The sequence below is a fragment of the Dermacentor silvarum genome, chromosome 10 (genome assembly GCF_013339745.2).
Source record: "Dermacentor silvarum isolate Dsil-2018 chromosome 10, BIME_Dsil_1.4, whole genome shotgun sequence".
NCBI classification, from domain to species: domain Eukaryota; kingdom Metazoa; phylum Arthropoda; class Arachnida; order Ixodida; family Ixodidae; genus Dermacentor; species Dermacentor silvarum.
In genome coordinates this window covers 114,467,997-114,487,987 of record NC_051163.1, presented here as the reverse complement: position 1 = coordinate 114,487,987, position 19,991 = coordinate 114,467,997, and the positions used below count along the sequence as shown (strand labels likewise).

Below are 19,991 nucleotides of genomic sequence, written 5' to 3'. Positions count from 1 at the left end.
CGTTTTCTTCAAAAGCTGTTCAGAAAAATAATTTTGCACCTGAGGGACTCTACTAAATGCACTTGGGTGCAATGTTTATGCTCTCTGCTTTCAGTTTCTAAATTTTATATTTGATCCAAATAGCCGGGTGGCACATTATTTGCACTGTTAAATGCTTGTACATTGTTTGCCATCTTGCTTGAGAATGTGACTGCTTTGTATGGTTGCTGCTTTGTAGGGAAAGTCCGACATTAGAAACTGGCTGAGGTCCCTTTATTTCTTCAAACTTAATAATACATCTTATGTTAACACAATTTACAGAACAGGATGGTCATTACTACGAGGCTACTACTGTCACGGCCTACAATGCCACTGCATATGCAGGTGGAAAGTTCTTGCAGAGCTGGCATTGCATAGCGTCGTTCAGCTTTGTGTACGTGTCGAATACGGTCGACTCCCGTTAATTCAACCTCGGTTAATTCAACTTTTCACTTAGTCCAAACGCACTGGAAATTCCCAGCAAGAAACCATACACTGCTAGGGAAGTAAAACTTTAGTTTGAACGTGAGAGTAAGTTGCTTCGGTTAATTTGACACCCCGCCAGCGCCCCCTCATGGTTACTAAAAGCTTGGAAACAAGAAATTCCGCAGAGCTACTGGTTGCTTAGGGGACGACAGTGACAGGAGCAACCAGTCCTGTAGTGATGATAACGAGCTGCACCCTGGGCTATTTTGACGATTTTGTCAGCGCTAACGACAGTGTTGGGGCCTGCAGGCCAATGACGGCACATATAGTTATTGCAATACTGTATGATGTAGTCTGGCGATGACGACACATAAAAAAGATTTGTATCTGTTCATTTTGTTTGCATTTGTTATTTGGACTGAAACTTGCAGTCATATACAAGGGTCGAATCAACATGAGTCGACTGTACCTAAAAATCTATTTGTAGAGTTATCTAAGTTAACTATACAAAAATGCCAACTACGGATTTGTGCAATTTTTTTGTTTCTCTTCAATGTAAATGTAGTCTTGAGAGTGGGTTGGAAATAAAAAAGTGGCAGTGCAGTTTTTTAATTACTTGTTGTGAGAGGCAGTAAAATCAAAACTGCTATAACGCCCCCCCCCCCCCCTTTCAATTTGCACAGACAAATGCACAATATATAACCTACTGGAAGGCAGCAACTGCAAAATGTTAATTTATGTTTAGAAAATTACACAGCTAACAAGTTGCAAACATGTACATATTGCAAGTTATGAAAGTTGCAGGTGCAAGTTGGAATCAGCTAGCGCAAGATAAGGTTAATTGGAAATCGCAGGAAGAGGCCTTCGTCTTGAAGTGGACATAAATATAGGGTGATGATGATGATGGACATATTGCATGCCAAGTCATGGTCATGAACACTTCCAGAAGCATAAACACTTGTACAATAGTGAACATATGCCATCAATGGCAACTCACTGACAAGGGTTCATCACCACTGAATAAAAGGAAGTGACAATGAGAGGCTTGAAGAGGTAAATCTTTTACTTCCATAACTTCTGCTCAATCCATCGGAATGCCAGCAGTGTCTTGATTAGCATAAAGGCCTTTCACACCTCCTCGGATGAAAAAAAAAAAAAAAGAAAGCCAGAGCTCCTTGGATGCCAAGTGCCCTCCTTTCATCAATTTCTCCTTGACTCCCCGATAATGCGCAAGATGTGCAGGAACAGGTTGATGATGTCCAGGTACAGCTCGATGGTAGCCAGGATGTACTCTTCGGGAGACACGCGGTGCATCAACATGTGGGTGTCAAAGATGATGAAGAACGAGAACAGCACTGCACCGCCAAGCGAGAGCACAAACTCGAGGTGGCTAGAGGTGAGGAAGAACTGCAGCAGGCTCCCCATCAGCAGAACCATCAGGAACGCGTACAGTCTGCACACAAGGAACAAAAGCAGAGATGGCTCAATCGTATGCAGCGAGGTGAATGTGAAGCACAAAAAACAACAGAGGAGGGCAGAAGTAATACACACGTCCTAAATGAGACGGTTAAATGCAAAGTGCGACTCACTTTGGCTAAACTGTTTAACTGTGGTCAAACAAGCAACCTCTCCAATTGAGGGTGGGGGAGAGTGATCGTCTCTAAGGAGTGTTGCGTGTATGCTGTACAATGTAAAAAGTTTTTTTAATCATTCAATACAAAAGCTAGTCCCCAATACCCTAGGTGTCAGTGTGTTAAGGTATGGCATGTGCTGTTTCTTCAATTGTTCTGTCACAAGGAAAAATTTAACAAATTGTCTGCTTTCGAATATTGCCAGCACTATTCTTTACACAATGTGCAAGGATGAGTCCAAAAGCTTACTTTCTAATTCTGGCTTATCTTCTTTTGATAACCTGTTCAAACAAATCATTGTTGTAAAATATTCACTTGGTTGAATCTGTATCCTTAAATATATCTCTCACTGCATTGTTCCCAGAATTCGTGTGCACTATGATAAGGCTATGTAAGGCAGCATAACATCCTGACGGTATTTAACAAGTAGCCAGAACACGTGTTTTCACTCAAGACATGTAGGGAATTATGTAAGGCTTTGGCATTTTTTTAAACAGTGCTGAAGGGACATCTATGTTAATTAGTACCCTTATGTATCCAAAAGAGCTGTCACTACCATTGCACGTTGCCCTAGAAGCCACTTTATGGCATTGGTGAGTCTGTGAATTGCACTTTCCTTTTCGTATAAATGAAGATTATTATCACTGTTATTATTTGTGAGGTTTAGCATTTCAAAGCAACACTAGGGCAGAAGGGGTGGTATAATTGAGTGCTCTAGACTTATAATGAAGGCCTAGTGCCTTTAACCCCATATTGCATTAGTCTATCACAGTATATGATATTTTGCTGCATAGAACAACTTCCAGCATAACAGAATAAAAAATAATGTCATGTATTCACCAGGAATCTATGCCTTCTCTAGAGATAAAATATGCAGCAACGTTAAAAATGGAAAGAATTTTTTTAGTTATCCTTCCTTTAAAAATGCATAGAGGCAGCTCCTCACACAATGTGCAAAACGAATATAAAAAACCGGTTATTTTCCCAATTTATATGCTTGAAATCAGTACACAAAAAATATGAGGGTGTTTATTTACTGTTAGCCTATTGTGATTTTTTATCTAGAAATACATTCCGGTGGTTCGGTGCGGCATGCATTAATTGCAGTATCATACCTGATATGCATGCATTTATGGGTTGTATTGTGGAAAGAAGTAGATATTTGTTTCCTCTGGAAAGAACAAATTTGGTGGCAAAATATCTTTGTACACGCTATACTCTTTCTTAGCACCATTATTGGTGTAGAAGAGGTAAGAACATGAAAATGCCAGCAGTGTTTAGGATGACGATAGCACAAGAGTTAATAACAGCAGCAAAAAAATAACTCTCAGAAGAAGATGAAGGCTTGCTGCTCGTGTCAAACTCTTCGAGACTATGAAAAGCAGAGTTAACATAGAACAAAGGTCTATAAACAATCTGGCCTCAATACTGAAGCTATCAATTATTGAAGGATGACATAACTAAATTTAATAAAACTTGTTCTAGCTCTAGCTGCGAGAAATACACTCCATTTCAAAAGCTGAAGTTCTCCCGACGGTTCTGATATTTTCCCCAAGTTTTCAGCAATTCGAACGCCTTTCTGCTGGGCACATATTATACCGGTAACTGCATGGTGTATCATAAATGACATGCGAGAATCCTGGCTCACAAAGTCACAACTAAGCGTTGCTTTGGAAGAGCGAAGTTGATTCAGTCATGCCTGGCCCAAACGAAGGCTTGCCTCATTTTAATGCGATCAGCATTCTTTAGGAACTTCACACACTTTTTGGCATGAGCCCCGTTCCTAACCTCTTTCACTCCAATTTTCACCACCGGGTGTGTGCCACTGGATAGGTGCCTGAATAGACAATTTGGGAATAGGTAAAATTGGCACATTGGGCATCTGCAAGTAGTTCGTGACACTAGGTATGTGAACATGCTTAGCCGATGCTCCATTACGAATGCATGCCTAAGGGCAGCTGCACCGATAGACAAGCAGAACGAGAGACAAAAAAGCAAAGTCGGCGTGGAGAAAGAAAGACCAGAGCATGCACTGAGTGAGGAGCATTGAGCTAAAGAGAAGTGAAGAAGGCGACTGTAACAGAAAACTGAAGAAGTCGGCTAACACAGAAGTGGATAATTTGGCAATACAGTGTGCCACTGCATTGCTTCAATGCTAATCGTATCGGCATTCATCGTGAGATGGGTTTTGCCGAAATTTTGTTTATTATAATGAAATAAAAAAAACATGCAGCAGTGGATTAACACACACCTAAATCTAGGTACATGGGCATTTCTACATTTCGACTTCATTAAAATGCAGCTTCTAAACAATCAAGGTCGCAGCATCAAGTAGCCGAGAAGCAGAATACAATAGTGATCGAGCCACTGCGGCAGGTACAAAATGTGAGGGAGTGATTATTACGTCTTTATTAAAAACTAAACGAATAAGAAGAAAAAAGCGATAAATGATGAGAAAATAATTGCTAGGGTAAACAAGGCAACACAAATTACAACAGCCTATAGACATATAGAACCCTCAAGCTGGCACCAGTTTTACTGCAAGATTAGAATGTTTAGCAAATGAATTTTAGGGCGGAGTATAACAAGAACGCTAAATATAATAGCTCGATGCATGGGGCAGATACTTTTTATTTGAACATGTGAAGAACGTGTACCTATAGTCCTTCTACGAGACAAAATACTTATATTTTCTCGGCTAATTTGGATGTCGAAAATGCATGACCAGATGCTTTCTGGGGTCGGGAACACACTGCTGCCACAGCGCAAATAAGAGGATCTATTGACATCGTCGTGTGTGTTACAAAGAGACGGTCCCTGGAGTGCCTGCTGCCTTTGGGCTGCCAACGCTTGGCCCTCCCACAAAATGTTTCAAATGTGGTGCTGTTTGGAGGTCGCATAAGGGGCACTTAGGCATTTCTATAACTAGTGGTGGACGCACAAAAAGTCAAATCTAAAAGCTGTGAAACATTATCTAAGAGACTAAAAGGGACTACAACTACTAATTGAGGCCACTGCACGACATGTGTGCCTTCGTTACTCCCTTCTACCTCACCATGCCCTGAAAGGAAAGCAGCCTGCATAAACCAGTACACAACAGAGGCACCATGTTCTGCAAATGCGAAGAAACAGCGCTTATGAACAGGAGAATGGGAGATGGCAAACACAAGCACTCGTGTTTGTAGTCTTTCCTTTGTCCTATTAAAAAGCACCGTGCCTTCACACATGTATGTACCAACCGGCCCAAGTCAGCACACTGTTGATGCACATTCTGCTTGTTTATGCTGAGTTTATTAAGCAGCCTTCGTATTGGCAATGTCTTACAAGGTTGCCCAATATCACAAAAATGCTCAGAAAACAAATCCCTCTTGGTAAGCCTCAAAGGCTATGCAACTCATAGCGCTGTGATGTGTCGGCGACGCTAATACATCTATTATTGGTAGGAGTGGGTACGTCAACGAGGGCACTGATGCAAACTAGTCTATATCTCCGTTTTAGTGCTTTTAGACCTCTGGCGGAGTACATGGCAAAATCCGGGGTGGCCACGCAGGAAGATGATGTTGCTGGAATAGTAAGGCGGCCTTAGCTAGTGTTGGCATGCTACACTTTCCTCATCGAGCCGATGGATGACTCCGCTAGGTAAGCAAAAAGTGCTGTCACATGTCCATAGATATAACCGTCGTTCAAATTGAAACGGGCAATCAACAAACAAGATGGCAGCCATGAACTTGTTCCCGACACACGCAATCGCTTCTGGGACTTGGTTGCTTTTGGAAACAAAAATGCCGACACCCATGCATGTGTAATGTGATGGTATGTATTTTACGCAATTTAAGTGTGAAGCAAGGATAATTAAAACTTTTTGGAGTCTGCAGCCATGCACGAGTAGGTAATATGCAAGGTAACGTTCTGACAAATTCTGTCGATGTGGGATTGCAGTTCAGCGGCATTTCGATTCAATTTAATTTTTATTCAATTTTTCACACACAAAAAAAATGGAAGCCCAAACAAAAAGCAAGACAGGGATTTGGGCCCCATTGTCGAAAGAGACGATTTCGTTGTCGAGATTGGGATATAAAAACATTTCGTTGTCGTGGGATCTCGTTAACACAAGTTTCAACTGCATGACTGTGCCTGTTAGCACCACAACCTCAGTGCATGTTAGCCAACATTGTTGGATTTCCTGCCAAGTTCCTAGCATCCCATGTACGGAAAGATGCAAAATAAAGCTGAAGTGCCTTGACCAGCTTGAGGCAGCGGAAATGAAGGATTCACAAGAGCAGTGCCGGTGTGTGAACGACAGTAATTGAAATGTGGAAAGTGCTTCAGGGAGCCTTCAAAGATGACTGTGAGAGCCAAGTGCAGTGTTTTCAGTGGTACACGTAAATGGGAAGAACATCGACGTGAATATCCACGTCAACGGGTGACATGCACATCAATGCTGTCACTGAATTGGTTCTCCAAGATAACCATTTAACTATCAAAAAGATCACTGAAGATGTAGGCATCAGCTTTGGACTGTGTCAATTGTATCAAAATTTGTGTACCATGTGTCGACAGAGGATCAGAAAGTGGACTGTGTTATCATCAGTGGAGAACGGTTTGATCACGCCAGTGCCAAGAAAAACATTCTGAAAGCACTGACTCCCATACTGTGTGGTAAAGCGTCTCTCTGAAGTAAACAAGCAGAGAAGTGCAGATTCACACATCACTGTTGTGCCACTGTCGTCATGCTGTCATCATTTCGTTGTCATCATGCCGCTGTCATCGCAATGCAATTATTATGTTGTTGTCATGCCCTCTTGGTCATGCCACTGTCGTCATTGTTGCACAGTCATCATCTCCACTATCGTTGCACCACTGCCATCATCACGCAGTCATGTCATCTACCTAAGCATGTCAATGATAATTTGTGCCACTGTCATCAAACACAGTTATCAAGGCCAACAGTATACAAGTATAGACCACTTATAACCTAACCACTTATAGTGCAGGACCGGATATAATATGGTCTTTTCAGACTCCCGTCAATTTTCCCATAGCACTCTATGTACAGTCACGGCGCGCGCCAGTCGAGCCCGGGGAAACAATGGGAAGAGTTTCTCAGCACGTTTCGCCGCCCGTCGGCGGTAGGCGCGCTGCGACCCTGACCCTTCGTCCCCTGCTCCGCGTACAGGCGCTTGCCTTCGCGCTCGCACGATCGTTTTCCCGCGCATTTTATTCGGTGCTCTGTCAGTGTTGTTCAGTATGCAGTTATTTGTGGGCTCCTGAAGATGCGCACAGCCTTTAGTACGCGCGGCCACAGCCAAGACTTGGCGCCGTTTATTGCACATCGGTATATAACTGCTGTGTGATGGTATATTGCTGTCTTCCGTATTGCAAGTCCCGTTCCGGGAAAACACCCGGTGTTTCCTTTCACCAGTTCCCAAGCAATGAGTTTCTAGCCCGAGTTTCTAGCACTTTTGGACAAGATAGCATCAACTAATAAAGGGGAATTATAAGATGGACATAACAAAAAAAAATCGTAGCCTTCTCCTCCGGATACGCTACTCGGCAAATAATAATTTCACTATAACTCCTTTTTCCTCATGCAGCAGCTCCTTTAAGTATTCTTTTTTTCCGCGCACAATAGTGGACTGGAACCAGCTAAAAAATGACGCCGTCTCTGCGCCAACATTAACTTCTTTTTTATCATGTTTACAGTGACATTATTTGTTTGTGCCATGTTTGCAGTGACAATGTTTTACTTCTTTAGTGTAACGTTGCGTGTGCCTAACCTGTACGCTTTGTATTTATTCAAATAACAGTTTTCTTTATTAACCTGTGCATTTTCTGTACATACCAATGTATTCGTTATGCTTGTACCACCCTGCTAAAATCACCACATGGTGATTGCAGTATTTATAAAATAAAAATAAATAAATAATTGCGTTTTTTTCCGATAAAGCCTCCGAACACCTGCCACGCAGGAATGTACTAGAAGTACTCGAAAGAGCAGTCCAGCCCTTTTTACAACGCGCTCCCATCTTGAGCTGCCCTGAAGGTGTTGACGACAGTCATGCAATACGATCCGCAAATCTAATTGCCGAGAAGTTTCTGAGAATACTCCCTGTAAATCAGTCAAACTACCTGACCGACGAAAACGACAAGCCTTCGGCCTATGTACACAAGCCGCCAAGGAAACACTTTAGATTGTAATTGTGAATAAGACACATTTGTGAGCTACTGTGTCCGCAAGAGTTTTCGCCTGAAAGTATGTCAACCATTATAAGTGCATACGAGCAATAAATATTTTTCATTCCTCAAAATGCATTTGATGGTGGAGAGCTGTTCTCCCGGCGCATGCATCCCCAGTGAATTTAAATAAGCTCGATGTATTAATACAGTTACACTGCATCTATTTATAAGAAGCCTAGATGAACCATTTACGCATCCTCTACAATTAGGCGACTTGTTCTTGAATGCACGGTGAGGTAAGAAGCGCGCCCGACCCAACCTTCCAGCGTTGCGCGTGCTGCACAGATCGGCTGGGAGCAGCTGGGAGGGTGGGGTCGCAGCGCCCCCCCTCCAAAAGCGGTGGTAGGCATGAACTAGCCCCGATGCGAAGGCCGTAAGAAGCGAGCACACGCGCCAGTCGAGCCCGGCCGTGGTACAGTGTAGACCACTTATAACGTAAGTCGCCGGAGTCGCGAATATCCGCACTATAAGCGGTACCGCACTATAACCAAAGCAACAATTTTCAAGGCCCGCACATATGCAAAACATGTGCACAGAGCCGCCACGTGTATGCGACAGTCGAGGAATGCGGCTAGAACATTTGCATTCAATTTACAGTCGAATCTCGTTAATTCGAAATAATTCACGCGGCGGCATCTCCGACCGGCATTGCTCCGGCACCGCCATAGAGTAAAAGCTTAGGAGAGACCCGTCAATGTCGCGCGCGAACAAAACAAAAAAAAAAAAGAAAAAAAAATATGCGGCGAAAATTTCACCCTCTCTCAAATGGAAAGGTCACCGATTCTGCGTTGCGCCGGAACATGCGTGTACGTGCCGACTGTGCCGACGTCTCAGCCACGCTACCGTAGCCACTGTAGCCACGCGTAGAAAACGGCAGTGAACCCTTCTTTCTCCTTTATGCTTCCTCTACTTTCTAGTCACGTGTTGACCTTGCACGCTGCGGCTATGGCGCAGAGGGAAGCAGCGGCGCTGTCTCAGGCCGGCCAACGAAACTACCCACGCCGGCAAACGCCAAACGCCCGCTTCCCGATAACGGCAGAAAACGAAACTTCGGGGAGCGGGTGCCGGGCTGGTGCCCTGCCCGGCGGCGGGCGCGCACGGTGACAGTCGAAAGTGAGGGAGCTACGAGGGAGGGCGAGGGGAGCCACCGAAGTGGCGGAGTTGCCAAGGCGAAATCCGCTTCCCTGCCGCCCTCCTCCCTCACATTCCACGGTCTCCGCGTGTGCCCTTTGCCGTCCTGTGCCAGCGCCGCCCGCTCCCTGAAGTTTCGTTTACTGCCATTATCGTGAAGCGAGCGTTGGATGGCATTGGCAGTTTCGCGGCCCTCGCTCGCTATGCGCGCCGTGATATTTCACGACTCACACTCAAGATTCTGGTTTCAGCCTCACTGGCTGTTCGTTCGCACCACGTGCCCTTCTCCTCCACTTCGTCTCTCTTTCTTCCTCGAGCACTCCTTGGGGTGCCCGTTTGAGGGGAGCGTTCGCCGTCTCTGCTGACTTCCGTACTCCCAGGCAGCCGCACTGTAACCGGTATTTCGTGTCCCGCAACTGCACTATAAGCGATACGTGTATACATGGAGTGCTATGGGAAAATTAACGGGAGTCTGAAAAGACCTGCACTATATCCGGTCCTGCACTATAAGCGGTTACGTTATAAGTGGTCTATACTGTATACGCGTATCGCTTATAGTGCAGTTGCGGGACACGAAATACCGGTTGCAGTGCGGCTGCCTGGAAGTTCGGCAGTCAACCTAGACGGCAAACGTTCCCCTCAAACCACAAATAAAGTATTTACTCGAATCTAATGTGCACTTTTTTCCGATAAAACAGGTCCAAAAATTGCGTGCGCGTTAGAATCGAGTACGACCCTAAATCTGCATTACCATATAGCCGTCGGCATTTCAAAATGGCCGCATCGCACGCGCGTCGAGCCTAGCTACTCTTGAGCCTAGCTAACGTAGCTTCCTCCATGTGCTGCAGTACACATGCTTAGGCAATAGTCTACCAGTCTGTCTTCACATTCTCTGCGTCTGCTCTATCAGCATGAAGCACCGAGTTCATCATGATGCCGCATTTAAAAGGAAAGTGATCATGTGTGCGGAGACGGCCGGAAATCTCCGGAGACGGCCGGAGACGGTTAGGTCTACACTGCAAACAACTATAGATAGGCCACACATATTGCGTTGGCTCTATCTCCACCTCAGAGCTCTCAACTGCTATGCTTGCCACTTCCTTGCTTTTTATTCTCCACTATATATTTCCTCCTCTTTGCCTCTGTTGGAACAAGCACGACAAAGAAGAGGAAGCTCGTGCTTGGGACCACGCGCAACAGCAGATTAACCCACAGGAGTCGTTTCACGGTTTATTCATAATAAACTCTTTTCCTATGGAACGGGAGGCTTGATTTCCTTCAAGTGGTGCCGAAACTCATCGGGACAGCAAACTACATCGATGGTACCAAGGTAATCGCCTTCCTGCCTACCGATTCATCATACTGACCTTTGGCTGCTCATCGTGGAGTCCAACCATGGAAGCGCTCAAGCTCAAGCGCAAAGCCGAGACATCGCAGCTAACGCGGCTTATTAACGACATCGAATCAACGCTTAGCCAAGACAGTGTTACGGAAGAGCAGCTTTGCATCCTTAGCGAACGCCTCAATCATCTTCACACTGACTTGAGGGCAACTGACTCCGACATCGTACCTCTGCTCTCTACCACGGAAGCTGAAGCAGAGTTTGATCGGGTTGTCGATTAGAATGATCGAGCCACATCGACGTCCGCGAAGCTCAAATATCGTATACGTCAGATTCATGAATCACTCAACCGTACGTCATCGTCAACGTCAAACGAACCCGTTCAACGCACGCTGCAACCCGGTGTTCATCTTCCGAAGATCGAACTTATAAAGTTCAATGGTCGACCATCAATATGGCCGCCTTTTTGGGAACAGTTCAACCAAGTGATCCACAACAATGGTGGCCTCACCGACGTCGACAAGTTCACCTATCTACGCTCAGTCTTGACCGGCGAAGCGGCATTGGCGATCGCGGGACTTCCAGCAACTGCGAGCTGCTACAGTGATGCCCTGGACATTCTACAGCGGCGCTTTGCTAAGGACGACTTGACCATTCAGGATCACATGCAGCGACTCATCGACTTGCAACCCGTTCGATCCCCCAATGACCTTCGTGGCCTTCGAAGCCTCTACGACATTGTGCAGTCCCAGACACGTGCCCTCAAGACTCTCGGGATATCGGAAGATAATTATTCTTCAATACTCTACCCCATTCTCCTGAAATCGCTTCCTCACGATATTGTCCTCGATTTCAACAAGACCATCGCACGCCAGAGTTCCGAGGAAAGGGGAGGAGCTGGAAGCACTGGCGAACAAGCACAGCGCACCCAGCAACAGAAGGCGAGCATTAAGTCTTTGCTGCTTTTTATTAAAACAGAAATAGAGTCTCGAGAACTAACAGTCCTGCATGTTTCTGTACAAGAGGACGCGTTGAAGAGCAAAGATAAAGAATTTCGCACTACCGCGACATCCACTTCGCGACCTTTATCCTTAACGAAACAGCCGTGCCATCAACACTCAACCACAGAGTCTTTGACCTCATCCACTAAACCCATTCGTCAAAAAAAGGACTGCTTTTTCTGCGAATCAACGACCCATTGTACAGAACAGTGCGACTCGGCAATTCCTCTCGAGGAAAAGAAAAAAACGCCTTCTAGGTGCACGTCGCTGCTTCCGTTGTACCCTGGAGCATCACGTAGCAAAAAATTGCATAAGAAAGGTAAAATGTGGAAAGTGCAATCGGCGCCATGCGGAAACAATGTGTGACCCAAGGTTGATGAAATCGACCGCCGGACCCCAGACATTCCCTAAACAGGTACAACTCGAGATGACTGGAACTGGCACGTCCAAACGGCTCATACACCTACAAACAGAAACAGCTGTTGCTTGGGCAGCCGGCCAGGATAGGTAAAATGCTGGTTCGCGTTTTATTGGATGGAGGCAGCCAGCACACTTTTGTGACCGAGCAATTGGCTGAGAAGCTTAATTGTCAAGTTCTCGATCGCGAGTGTCTTACAGTAGGACATTTTGGAGGGCATCATGACGAGAAGACTTTCCGACGAGTGTCTATCACTCTGAGTTCAGTGCATAGTTGCAAGACACTGTTGATCGAAGCGCTCGTCGCGAACAAGATCTGCGACCAATCCATTCCGCGACCGAGTGGAGAATTTACTGACAAGCTCGAGCACCAAGGTTATTACTTCACCGATAACGATCAAGCTGAAAGCCCAAAAGCTGTCGATGTCTTAATCGGCAGTGACTATTACTGGTCATTTGTCACGGGCAACGTACGGAATTTGGAAAACGGACTTAAAGCTGTCGAGACATCCTTAGGCTGGACTCTGCACGGACCAGTAGCCTCTTGTGCTACCGTCACACACTGCAACGAGACAATAGTACTGAAAGCGGCAGTGGAAGAATTTAAGATCACCACAGATAATTACTGGGACCTAGAAATTATGGGGATTAAATCCCGAGGGACATAACAAGACACAGGACGCAGACCCAGTTTTGGACTTCTTCAAAAGCACAGTCAAGATGGAGAATCGTCGCTACGTAGTTTCACTTCCATGGAAACCGACAATTCTCAACCACAGCAATCGAGAAAACGCACAGACGCATTTAAATCAACTCCTTCGAAAGCTATGCCGATGCCCTCAGCTTCTGCAAGAATATGATGCTGCCATACGTAAATACACTAACGATGGTGTAGCCGAGAAGGTCACTGACGATAATACAGAAAACCCAGTGTATTATATGACACACCATGCAGTAATCTGCGAGGACCGTACTACAAGAGTAAGGGTGGTCTTCGATGCTTCTTCACATGAAAAAGGAGAACTCTCACTCAACAACAGCCTGTACTCCGGACCAAACCTCAATGCCGATCTCGTAGGACTGCTACTTCGCTTTAGAAAGCATCGCATTGCTTTAGTAGCAGACATCGAAAAAGCGTTTCTGCAAATAAGCATCACCTGTACAGACCGAGACGCTTTGCGCTACCTGTGGTTGGAGAAAGCACCCAAGCCAGATCAACCATTGTCTAACGTTGGCATCTGGCGTATGACCAGAGTACCATTCGGCACGACCTGTAGTCCCTTTCTTTTGGTGGCGACCATCTGTCATCATCTGGATCAAGCGTCGTCTACTTACCCCGAAACTACAAAAAGGCTGTGGGGTTCCATATACGTTGACGACATTTTAACAGGAGCGGAATCCGTTGAAGACGCGTCCAAACTGCGATCAGAAGCCACCGAGATATTCGCAAGTGCCTCTATGAAGCTACACAAGTGGGCTTCGAACGACCCACGCGTTCTTGGCACAGAATCGACGCAACCTCCGGAGTTACCTCTCGGACAACTGACAGGAGTACTGAAAGTCCTGGGATTGGTATGGCATCCTGACACCGACGTACTGTCGTTTAGTCCGGGAAACGCTATAGAGTTTGTTCAACAAAGAACTGATACCAAGCGGTTCATGCTACAAACGACCTCTCGCCTATACGACCCTCTCGGTATGCTGACTCCTTTTTTTTCAAAACCTTTGGAGAAAAGGCGTTGACTGGGAAGAACCTTTGCCACTGGACGCCCTACACGAATGGAAGAGTTGGTGCAATGAACTTCCACAGCTCTGTGACATTGAAATTCCTCGGTACTACCGACAAGGCGTACATGGGCTTGGTGACAAATACGCACTCCATTTTTTCGCTGATGCCAGTAAATCAGCCTACGGTGCCGTTTGCTACATTTGCACAGCAGGCAGTACGAACGACAAAAGCTCAACGATAGTCTTGTGCAAGTCCAGGGTGGCCCCAATGAAAGAGACAAGCCTTGCCAGACTCGAACTACTAGCCTGTCTCGTCTCAGCACGAATGTACGAGTACGTGCGTCAAGAGCTATCCGAGGACATTACATCAGTGCAGTTTTGGACTGACTCAATGATAGCACTGTACTGGATTACCGGTGATCCTGAGAGATGGAAAGACTTCATTCGCCACAGGGTAACGGAGATTCAGAGTAAAACGGACATCACATTGTGGAGACACTGCCCTGGAAAGCAAAATCCTGCTGATTTTTTGACAAGAGGAGTTTCGGCCCGTGAATCGACAACAAACTCAGCCTGGTGGACAGGACCCCATTGGCTTACTTGTGAAGAGAATGAATGGCCACCACACCGTAGACCGAACTCAACCGATCTTCCACCGAGTGTCACGAAGGAGCGTACTCATCGGGTACCATGCTTGCAAGTCGCCATGCAAGCCGAACCACCTATTATAGACATTCACAACTACAGCTCTCTTACTCGACTACACCGTGTTACAGCTTGGATACTGCGATTTACCTCGAAGTTGAAGCAGAAAAGTGTGTCCCGGGGAGCCCTGAATGCAAAAGAAGTGCAAGCCGGCAAACTATACTGGATAAAGAAGGTTCAAAGCTCAGCCTTTTCTCCTGAAATTGACCGCGCCTCCAAAGGAGCTGAACATATAAAGGATTCTATACTGCGGGACGTGACATGCTTCCTCGACAATGGAGTTCTTCGAGTCGCAGGACGCCTACAATACAGTAAGAAATCATACGATGAAAAACATCCAATCGTCTTACCAAAGGACCACTATTACTGCGAGCTCCTCGTCATGCAGCACCATCGGCAACTTCTTCATGCAGGAGTTCGGGATACACTTGTACAAATAAGGGAAAGATTTTGGATATTACGAGGACGGCAGCTAGTCAAGAAGGTCATCAGAGGATGCATCGTGTGCCAACGCTACAACGTCAAAGCTTTCTCGGAAATGACTGCACCGTTACCACCTGAAAGAGTAACCGCTGCGGAACCCTTTCAAGTAACAGGACTAGATTTCGCCGGTCTCCTCTACGTTAAACATCCAAATGACTACGCCAAAGTGTATATTTGCCTGTTCACGTGCGCCGTGATTAGAGCTGTTCACCTTGAACTAGTAGAAGACATGACCGCCACAAGCTTTCTCAACGCTTTCCGACACTTTGTGTCGCGGCGGGGACTTCCTTCTGTTATATATTCCGACAACGCCTTAGCATTCAAGAAGAGCAAGAGAGCGCTTTCGAGATTGTGGCAGTCATTGAGAAACGAAGAAGTTTGTAACTTCATCGCGAATCATCACATAAAATGGAAATTTATCGCCGATCATGCACCGTGGTGGGGCGGTTTTTATGAGAGACTTATCAGGTCAGGTCAAGCTGACGTTGAAGAAGGGCATCGGCAAGGGACATCTTACCGCAGAAACAGCTACAAACAACTTTAACTGAAGTAGAAGCTGTGATCAATTCCCGGCCAATCACATACGTTTATAGCGACTATCGTGATCTGGAACCCCTCTCCCCGGTTCACTTTCTCATTGGAAAGCGAATATCTGCACTTCCAGACCTCACACGCGGCGAGATCACAGCCGATGGTCGCCATATACTACCTATGTGGGAACAACGAGAAAAAACTCGAAGAACTTTCTGGAAACGTTGGTCCAAAGAATACCTCTCGGAGTTAAGAACAATGTCAAGCTCCAAGTCAACGACACCGTTCGACAGAATTAAGAAAGGTGACCTCGTCCTTCTACAAGAGCCCAACAAGCCCCGGCAACTATGGAGCATTGTTCGAATAGAGGAAGGAGCTCCATAAAGGAAGGGATGGCAAGACAAGAACCTGTACCTTGAGACTACCGGGTGGATCTACCATTAAACGGGTCGTTCAACACCTGTACCCGCTGGAATCAAACTTTTTGTGAACTTCTGTGCGCGGGGCAGTTTGTTGGAACAAGCACGACAAAGAAGAGGAAGCTCGTGCTTGGGACCACGCGCAACAGCAGCTAACCCACGGAGTCGTTTCACGGTTTATTCATAATAAACCCTTTTCCTATGGAACGGGAGGCTTCATTTCCTTCAGCCTCCATTGGCTGCCTCATTTTGCAGAGGAGTGGTGTCAACCACAGCCCTTTCTTTCGGGTGCAGTTCATAACCTTGCAGAGTGACAAGTGTGACTTGTGGGGAGCACGTGCGTCCATCTTCTCCCGCGTACTCTTGTCGTCGCGTGCACACGTTGCGCACGCCTCGGGAGCCGGCGCAGACACGAGAGAGAGGCACTTTGCCCCCTCTCCTAGTTCTCGCCCGCCTCCCGCGACGCGCGTACCCTCGCGAGAAGAGGGGAAGTATCCGACGGGCGAGGACATTCTCCTCGCGAAAAGGTAAAAAGAGATAAAAGAGCGCGACCGGGAGAGACCTCTAGTCTGCCGGAATGGATTTTACCTGCTACAACCCGTGAGTGACCTCGCTTGCGTGACTACCACACGCAACGAGGCAAGCCTATTTATTCTTTATCACAGAGTGGACTTCCCTCTGCAAGTGTGTCTTGCCTCTGCAAGTGTTTATTGCCACCAGCAATACTTGTTTGTTGAGTTGATTCGCTCGTTGCTTTATTCGTCAGAACCCTACGTAGCTGCGATCGCACGCGCTGCGGGTTGGGGATCGTACCCCCACAGACTGTACCTTCCAATAACTTCTCCGCAGCCCACTTTGGGTGCATTCACACCGGCAATTGAAAGAGGTCGCGCAACCAACCGTGACTGGCAACCAACAAACAATTCAAAGCGACCAATCCTCGAGAACACAGAAATGTCTCGCAATTGATGCCATTCACGCTTGTTCAAACTCCCATCACCATGTAAAATAAGCAGATGTCCTGCTCGTGTAATGCTGATTGGTTTGGAAGGTTTCCGAGTGCAGTAGCGTGACAGAAAAAAATCGGCCAGCGAGCGACTGACCGCAAACATTTGCTTTTCAACGAAGGTGGCCATTCGTGACCTTGGCTTCAAGTGGAATGTATGCTAGCTCCATACTGGCTCCCTCTCCGATAAGATTTATATCTGAGCCTTGTCCTTCATATCACAATGTCGCAGCTTGCCTAATGAGTGTAATTTCCGTCGCTGATATCAAAGCTTTTCAAGGTTATCTTCTGCAGGCCATGCAACTCGGATTCCTTTTCTTGCCCCTCATTTACAACAGCAGAAATAATTTTTCACTCCCACAAGCGCCGTCACTTTTACCGCAATTGCTTAGTCATCACACAGCTCTTTGCAACCTGTTCAATTTGTCTTTTGGACGATCTCTTGCCAAATGATCAGCCAACTTGCATTGAAAGCATCTCTCTTCCCACACCAATAATGCAGCTACAGAAAGTGGCTCGGCACCTGCCCTCTCCTTTTTCTTCAAGCCTGGCATCCTCCTAGTGTCTTCTATGGCTGCCACTGCCGTCTGCTAGCACCTGACACTCTCCATCAAAGCTCTCTATCAACCAGGCAATTTCTGTTGGCGCAGGAAACCTGTCACTCTCAGCATACTGTGCGCCCTTGCTTCCACTGCCAAGCATTCTTTAATTCAGTCTGTTACCATCGGAGTGCTGGCCTTCTATCTTTTACAATAATAACCTAAACAATTATCCAATTTTAGAGCAAACATCCCAGGATTCACTTTCCACTCTCTTTGTCTCCTCAAAGCTTTTGTATACTGCCGCCCATGGTCTCCAGCAACACGGAATATTCTCTTTAAGGTGCCTGTAGCCCTTTCTTGTACTGTCTGTCTTTAGAGCAGCCCACGTGCCCTTTCACTGTCGTAGTAACACCAGACCGCCCCACCACTCAGCAGGGATGTCGAACGAATCAAGAGTTGCCCTTACACGCTCAAACCATCCAGGGACTAAGGCTTCCTGACTGGGCGTTATTGTCAACACCCCTTTATCAAGCTGCCAAGTGTAAGCTGCCTATCCTCCTCCTGCTCTGTCACCTTCCAATGTTCCACTGCTACCCTCCTCACCGAGCTCGGCTTTTTTCTGGGCTAGAAACTCGTGGCTCTCTGGAATCGGCTGCTGCTTTTCAGTTTCTGCTTCAAAACTCTTTCATTGAAACTGGACCTGCATTATTTGCTATTATGATGCCTCATCCGGCATGACGCCTGCCTGACACCCTGTCACATGAATGGTCATCGCCAATTCGTGTAGATTTACCACACCGTCCCTCTCCGTTTCCAAGATACAATGCCCGTTTTCCAAGATACACGGGCTTGTCATCTCCTGTGCATGGCAGAAAAATAGCAGGCACTCGCAAGGCTCCCAGAATGTCATGCAGCGGTGCTCACTGTCTCCTCAGAGCTCAAGGGACTAGCCTCGCTGGAAAGTTAGCTCCTCATTAGTAATACTTGGGCCCATTGGACACATCAATCCCACCTTAAGGCACCACCACACCAGAGAACAAATGCACGCGGTGCACCATCGGCAATATACCGTATTTTCGCGCGTATAACCCGCATCAAAAATTCAAAAACGGTGTGGCTACACGGCAGCTGCCATGTAGCCACACCTCAAGGCAAAGTTCTCTGCCATTTAGTTTCGTTATCCCCCCTCCTAAGGATTCCCACCCTCTCCCCACCACTGCGTGTTGAAGCTTCCTCGTCCCCTCCTTCATGGTCGTCCATTCTCCTCCTCTTTACGAGTCAGCATTTTGCGAATGGTGCACGGGGTGCCAGCGAACTCGTACGTCACCCGTTCCCGCGGCGCTCCCTCGGTGAACGCGAAGCGCTTCGCGATACGGCGGAGAGAGAAATCGCCATTGCCCATGCAAGGGCTGCTTCGGCCGCACTGTCATCCTTTGTCGCATGAATGCTAGCTGCACCTGCTAAGCAATCCGATTCACGTCAGATGTCCCGTGATTGATTCATCCGCTATCACATCCGTCGTATGTGAATCCAGCTTTATCAGCACCGCTGAAGAGGGTGGAACAGAGCCGCTGGCCAACGATACTACGTGGACGAATCGTGCATCCGTGAATGGACTGTTTCTGCAAATATTTCAGCGTTGTTGCATGCAGCTATTTCCGCGGGTTATACGCACGCATATTTTTTGTCCTGTCATAATCAGTGATTCAAAAATTGCGCTTGATAACTTCACCAAGAAAAGGGTCTCGAAAGAGGCACTAAGGGTCATGAGTAACTTTCGCGGGGAGCGTGACGTTCATGTCATATGGACGCCCGCCCACTCCTCCCTCTCGGGCAACGAAACCGCACACATCCTAGCTTGAGAGTTGGCGAGCCGAGCAGGAGCAGGAACAACGCGGGGCCCGAGTGCGGAGAAGGATCGCATGGTCAATTATGATGAAATCGCCAAACACTACAGATTAGGGAGGCAGCATTACCTTCCACCACACTCCTGATTAAATAAACAGCAGGCGACAGCATGGCCCCTACTACAAACAAACACCTTCCCAAACCCGATCGCTGACAATCAATGTTATCCAGAGCTCCACTCAGATAAATGCAAAGACTGCAATCAGCAGGCGAACCTCAGACACATAACCACTGCCTTCATCTGCTTAACCTCGAAAATCCTGTTGATTGCATCGGTTGAATTTGTAACACAAGGGCAACAGTTTTATTCTCCCAAGCAAGATTTCAAGAAAACATGGCAAGGTCATGGTTAAAAAAAAGAAACTTGTTACATTTATTTAGAAAAAAGTTATTTAGTGACTAAACCAAGAAAGAGAAAGCCAGGAACGTCTTGTCTCCCCGAGTCATTGTCTCCTCTGTCATTCCC

The 19,991-nt window shown here is 46.6% G+C and overlaps 1 protein-coding gene across 1 annotated transcript in view; it reads right to left on the bottom strand.

The window, feature by feature from the left end:
• Nucleotides 1–1,489: 1,489 nt before the first annotated feature.
• LOC119466507 (protein lifeguard 4) overlaps nucleotides 1,490–19,991 on the bottom strand; it is a 35,202-nt gene continuing 16,700 nt past the window's right edge. Inside the window, exon 6 of the mRNA XM_037727022.2 lies at nucleotides 1,490–1,897. Within this exon, the coding sequence (XP_037582950.1) occupies nucleotides 1,645–1,897 (253 nt within the window). The 3' untranslated portion in view covers nucleotides 1,490–1,644. The remainder of the gene's footprint in view (nucleotides 1,898–19,991) is intronic.